Genomic DNA, 6,314 nt, shown 5'->3' on the forward strand with positions numbered 1-6,314 from the left:
TCTGTCTCTGTATCTCTTCTCCTCTTTTATAAGGACAGCACTCAGATGGGATTGGGACCCACCTAATGTTAGCCTCTAAGGTCCCTGGGTGGTGCAACAGTTGGTGCGCAACTATGGACATAAAATTTGGCAGCTTGAACGCACCCAGTGGTTCCATGGAAGAAAGTCCTGGTGATCTGCTTCCATAAAGATCATAGAGCCAAGAAAACCCTATGGAGTAGTTCTACTCTGTAACACATCAAGTTGCCATACATCAGAATCCACTCGACAGCAATGGGTAGTGTTAATCTCATGCTAACATAACTGATAATATTCAAAGAACCTATTTCCAAAGAGGGTCATGTTCACAGGTACAGGGGTTAGGACTTCAATATATCTTTATAAGTGACATGAGTCAATGCACAGCAACCAGGTTCCCTCCCCCCCACCCCAGTTTGCATACAGGGAAGGGGATGCCTCAACAAGCTAATCTCAATGCCTGTCTTTGGGGAATGAATCAATCTTTGGCAACTAACTCATGAAATCCTGGTCCCAAGCTCCCAAGGTATGGAAGTAGAGAAAGAATGAGCAAGTGATCTCAGGGTTAGAGACACCAGAAGATGTGCTACCCTCCCTTCCCAGAAGTAACATCTCGTAACCCAGACAAGTTCGGGAGCTCTGGAGGTGTACCTGGAAACCCTCTTGGGATGATGCTCTTCCCTGAGGGGCTAACAGTCTAAGAAAGGAGTCCCAGACAAAGGGAGGTGCCACCAGCAATGGTCAGTACAGGGGAGCACAGTACCCCAGTCCTGGGCTCTGAGGGAGCCTGTGGGGGTCAGTTAGGTTGGGCTTGTTTAGGGAAGGGCTGGGGCCTTGCTGAGCCTTCAAAGTGTGAACCAAGTGTCACAAGCAAAAATCTAAGCCTGTTTACACACTAATTACCCACTCCAGTTATCCAGATTCTATTACGCAAGAGAGAAATAGCACACTGGTTTCTAAGGGGCTGAGTCAGCAAGATGAGCGGAGGAAGGAGGGCTGATTGGGCATTCCTCGCAAAGTGCACAAATGTGGCGGCACAGCAAAAGACCCTGACTCTGGAGGAACGGAAAGGCAGGAGGCAGAGCCGGAACACAGGTGAGGCTGGAGATGCAGGTGGGGCCAGTACCAGCAACGGCCGTTGAGGCCAGGTGGAGAGTTCTGTACTTGACTTTAAGGTCTGTGGAAGCCACAGAAGGATTTCAAAGAGGGGAGTGAAGCCCTCACCTTGTTTGCGTCTCGTTTTGCAGTCCAGCTTGGATGGACGTGGCCGTTGAGTGTATGCTCAGAAAGTGTCAGGAAGCTGTGGGGTGAGCCGGTGAGACAGGATGGTGCTGGGACAGGCTGGCAGTACAGGTGGAAGCAGGAGAACAGGTGGACAGGTTGGAGTGCCAGAAGTGGACAAAGGCAGGCCAAGGAGGAGACACTCATCTCCACAGAGCAGTGAACAGATGAGAAAACGAAGACCCAGAAGCTTCGGATAACTGGTCTACCTGCATGGCCAGAAGGAAAGCTCACCTACACCCAAGGCCAGGTTGAGGGATCTGAGAGCGGGCGCCTGCTCATGTTAACACAGCATACGTGGCTTCTGTTTCTGCTCATTGATCTAGACCCAGATGTTAAACCAACAGAAGCAGCTGCCTATTGCATAAACCCACCCCTGAAAGGACAGCAGACATCATTTCCTATGTGACCGTTAAGCGTTAGCTGCAAAAGACACAGAGGTTCGTAGCTGAAGAGCAGAAGAGAGGAAGTTGTGGCAGGAGCAGCTGGTGAGAGGCTATGGGTGAGGGCCCCAGCTCCCAGGAGAGAAAGCCGCCCACCACTGACTCACAGCGTAGCAGGAGCTCATGGCTGACCGGAGGGGCAGGTAGGCATCTGGGGGTCTCCTGGGGTAGGGACCCCTTGTATTTTGGAAAGTGCCTGGGTGAGGGCCTGGAGGAATCTGGGCTTCCCTCTCATGTCTGCATCTTAAGAGCTTTAGGGGGTGGCCTGCGGAGAGACTGTTTCCCCCTCTTGAAGGGGTTGCGGGTTTAACACGTGGACCATGTCTTCAGCGCGTACCCAGAGGCTCGCTCAGAGCGGATCAGCACATACTGGGTTTGAGTGATTTTGCAGTGGTGCAGCTCAATGACCACCCCACTAGCCTTGTTCTAGAAATGCTCTCGCTGCATGTAGGGGTCTGTGAATTCTTGGTCACTGTGTGTGCCCGAGAGGGAGATGCTGGACATTTCCTGCCAGGTCAGGGCAGAGCCAAGTTGGCTGGGTGATGAAGCCCCAGATGTGTCCGTGATGAAAGCCAGGTGGTCTGGCCAGAGGTCTCATTCGTCAGTGGGGAGAGGTCAGCACCAGGGGTCTGTCTCCTGCCATCTAGGGACAATTTTGAGACCATAAAATGCACCCCATTCCTCGATCCCAGGGCGGTGTCCACTAGACACCACTAACCCATTGCCGTCAAGTCGATTCTGACTCACAGGGACCCTACAGGACAGAGTAGAACTGCCCCCCTAGAGTTTCCAAGGAGCGGCTGGTGGATTGGACTGCTGACATGTTGGTTAGCAGCCGAGCTCTTAACAACTGCGCCACCAGGGCTCCTAGACCCCACCAGCTACCTAATTTGGGGAGTCACTTCCGAGCCATATGTGTTACCCACTCCAGCCCAGAGCCCTCCCCAACACTGTAACACAGCTAGACAAAGGGCCACGGGGCAGAATCATTGTCTCTACAGACGACCTCAGAGCCTTTTCTGACAGTGCCCATCTCAGGGTGGGTGGTGAGGTGTATACAGCTGGGGGGCAGGTGGGGGTTGAGCTCCCCTGAGGAGACCACCTGCTGTCGAGGGGCTGGGCTACAGCCTCCTTCAGCCATGACATTTCTAAGAGGGAAACCAGGCTGGACCCAAGTCCCATTCTCTGCATCACATACAGCCACCTTTCAAGATGGGGGGAGAGGGGAGCACCTCGGGGCGGGGGGGGAAGAAAGGGGTACGAAGACTGCAGCAAAGATGTGAGTCAGAGGACCTGGCCGAGTCCTGCTGTTGTGACTTACCGGTTGTGAGGATCCAACCTAACAGTCATCGTGATTGCTAACCTTTATTAGATGCCATTCAACGTTCTAGGTACTTGTGTGCTAAGAGGGTATTATTTATCACCCGCTGAGAGTCAGAGTGGGCAGCGCCAAGCAACCTGTGAGAACTCCCTCCATTCCAGGGATGGGAAGCACCCACTGCCCCAGGTTCCTTCCCCAAACCCAGGTCTCCAGGAGATTAACGGGGGTGCTGGCTCAGGACCCAGGGGAGTTAGAAAGCCGGCAAGTTTGTGATGCAATGTCCGAGTCCAGGGTCAGATCGGGTCTTTGCCTCCCCGGCAGCGGCTGCACCATGCTCCCTTACGTTGTGCCCAGTGGGAACGTCGTGGTCCTCACGCCAAGTGACTTCAGCATGTCCCGTGCAGAGAAATCGGAACTTCCCAACCAGGACGACAGGGGCAAGGGGCTGAAGAATGAGGTCAAAGTTCTGGGGGTGAGTGCAGCCCTCATGGAGGGGACACATCCACTGCAATGGGGGGGACCATTCGGTTTTACTTGTGAGGCTCCAGGCTGTTCCAGAGGCTCCAGAGAGCCTTCTGAGCCCACCCTTTTGGGCTCACGGGAGCATTCACTTGAGAACGCTTTACTAAACTTTGCTTTCTTCACTCACTTGCAACCAGCGACCGTTCCTAATAGCCGATTTGCCTACACTTCATTTCTGGAGTGGTCGAAATTCTTCTGCTGAATAGACCATTCTAGATGTACTTCCCAGGAAATTTTTCTTTCTGAAAATTACAGAAAATTCATCTTCCTGCCCCCCTCCCATTTGAAAACATTAACCATTTTGAAAACAGATAAACATGTCCTTTGTCTGCCTTTCAGCATTTTTAAGAAATCCGTGTTTTCTTAAACACACATCTGTTTAATGACTGAAAGGAGGGAAGGAGGAAAGGGGGAAGGAGATGGGCGGCCACAGGGACCAGGAGGAGGGAGTCCTGGTGCCAGTCCTGCCTCAGCACCTCACTACCCATTAGGGCTGCTGCAGCTCCCTCACTCTCACCATACATCCATCTCATCATCTGTATGAGATGAGACCAGCGCTTGATGAGCCGTCATATTACCACACATGAGAAACTGGTTGATAAATGTTAGGTAACTGTGAAACCATGAGGCAGAATTATTTTGAGGCTGACTCAGAGAGGCTACACCTCGTAGTCAGTTGCCATCAAGTTGACTTTGACTCATGGTGACCCCATGTGTGTCAGAGTAGAACTGTGCTCCGTAAAGTTTTCAATGGCCAATTTTTCAGAAGATTGCCAGACCTTTCTTCTGAGGTGCCTGTGAGTAGACTCCAACTACAAACCTTTCAGTTAGTAGCCTAACACTTAACCATTTGCACCACCCAGAGACTGCCTACCTAGCACCCAATCATAGCTCTCGGGATCCCTCTTGGCTAGGGGGCCAGCCCTGAACAGACAGCACCACAAGTTCACTCCATCTAGTAGAAGATGGGGACCAGTTCCTCCACCCCCAACTGCCTTGGAGACACTGCTGTGCACACAGTACGGAGAAGGGAGAGCAGGCTTGGGGGATTTGGAAGCCCAGAGCTGGGGTGCCTGACACGCTGGGACCCCGCAGACCATCGAGGAGCCCAGCAAGCACAGCCAAGAGCCGTGAGGCAGAAACACTGGGCACGGCCCTCCACTCCAGTCAGGGAAGCTCCAGGCTAGACAAGCCTGGACCCACTTCTCCTGCATCCACACAGTAGCTCTCGTTGCACTGAGGGCGCCGGCTCTTGCGTGTTCCCGGGCGACTGACATACCCCTGCCCGTCACCGACTAACCAGGAACTGTCTTCCTCCCCTTACAGACCCTGCAGGTCCTGGCCGGCATGATGATTATGAGCTTGGGGATCACTTTGGGGTGCACTGTCACCAGTCATCACTTCAGCCCCATTGTTTCCACCTTAATGAAATCAATGTACCCCTTCATAGGGGCCAAGTGTGTGAGTAGAAGGCGCTCGCGCTGGACGGCGGGTCTCTGGAGCAAAGGGGATGGGGCTGCTCACCTGGTACCTTGCGATGTCTCTGTCCTACGGAAAGTGGAGACTCAGGCATGGAACTTGGTTTAGGGGCGACCAGCCAGTAGGGGAAGGCTTCGGAGGAGACCAAGGGGGCACCTTCTCTCCTAGACTTCTCAGGTCTCATGAATGTTTTAGGGGTCTCTTTGTCCTCCTCTGCCCACTGGCCTTCCCTTCCATGACACTCAGTGTCTCAGTCTCCTACAGCTGCTGTAACAGAAATACCACACGTGGGTGGCTTTAAAAAAAGAAATTTATTTTCTTGTAGTGCTGGAAGCTCCAAGTCCAAACCCGGGTCTCTCTCTCTGCCTTTTCTGTCTGCGGGTTTCTCTCCTAGTCTCTGGTGCCTGTCGGCATTCCTTGGAAATCCTCGGGGCTCCTTGGTGTCTGTCTTCCCCTGTGTGGGTGTCTCTGGGTCTGTTCTGCTCTTTTTATAACTCAGAGGTGATTAGGTTTAGGATCCACCCTACCCTGTTATGGCCTCATTAGCATAACAAAAGAACACTCCCTATTTCCAAGTAGAGTCACATTTACAGGTACAGGGGTTAGGACTTCCACACACATTTCTGGGGGACACAAGTTAATCCAGAACAGTCTGTTGGCTCTGTCTGTACGGGGCAGCCCAGCATCCCATGTGCCCCAGGCCATTGGCCCCACTGGGTTGTCTAATGGAGGGGCCACAGGACGTGGTGATTTTGTGGTTGGGAGACTAGGGCTGCCTCTTCATGTGGAAACTGACCGGCCATCTCCTCTTCTGAATAGTTTATCGTTTCTGGATTGCTGTCCCTCATCTTGGAAAAAAGGTTCAACAAGCACTTGGTGAGTACGAGAGCAACATCAAGGCCTCCCTTAATCAGAAGGGATTGTAAACTTGGCGTGGGGGCGGCCTCTGACCCCCTGTAACTTCCCAAGGGGGAAGGAGAATCAAGATCAGCAGCCCAAGGCTGATTGCTATGAGGCAGAAGTCAGACACGCCTTCTCTCTCCACCATCTTCACGAATTCCGACACCACCCGTCCCTCCCACGGCACTCTCTGCTTCTCTGCTGGCTCGATAATTCATTGCAATGGCCACACAGAACTCACAGACCATACTCATGACTATAGGGTTTATTAAGGAAGTAACAGTTTACAATTCAGGCTCAGGAACACGCAAGGATATACTTCTTCCATTGGGACAGCCTCTCCCCAGCCA

The 6,314-nt window shown here is 52.7% G+C and overlaps 1 protein-coding gene across 1 annotated transcript in view; it reads left to right on the forward strand.

Annotated features, from left to right (window-relative positions):
* The first annotated feature begins 1,545 nt into the window (after nucleotides 1-1,545).
* LOC105756667 (membrane-spanning 4-domains subfamily A member 6B-like) overlaps nucleotides 1,546-6,314 on the forward strand; it is an 8,758-nt gene continuing 3,989 nt past the window's right edge. The window contains exons 1-4 of the mRNA XM_023738110.1: nucleotides 1,546-1,885; nucleotides 3,385-3,535; nucleotides 4,912-5,046; nucleotides 5,884-5,940. Of these exons, the coding sequence (XP_023593878.1) occupies nucleotides 1,866-1,885; nucleotides 3,385-3,535; nucleotides 4,912-5,046; nucleotides 5,884-5,940 (363 nt within the window). The 5' untranslated portion in view covers nucleotides 1,546-1,865. The remainder of the gene's footprint in view (nucleotides 1,886-3,384; nucleotides 3,536-4,911; nucleotides 5,047-5,883; nucleotides 5,941-6,314) is intronic.

The sequence above is a fragment of the Trichechus manatus genome, unplaced genomic scaffold, assembly GCF_000243295.1.
Source record: "Trichechus manatus latirostris isolate Lorelei unplaced genomic scaffold, TriManLat1.0 scaffold00113, whole genome shotgun sequence".
NCBI classification, from domain to species: Eukaryota; Metazoa; Chordata; class Mammalia; order Sirenia; family Trichechidae; genus Trichechus; species Trichechus manatus.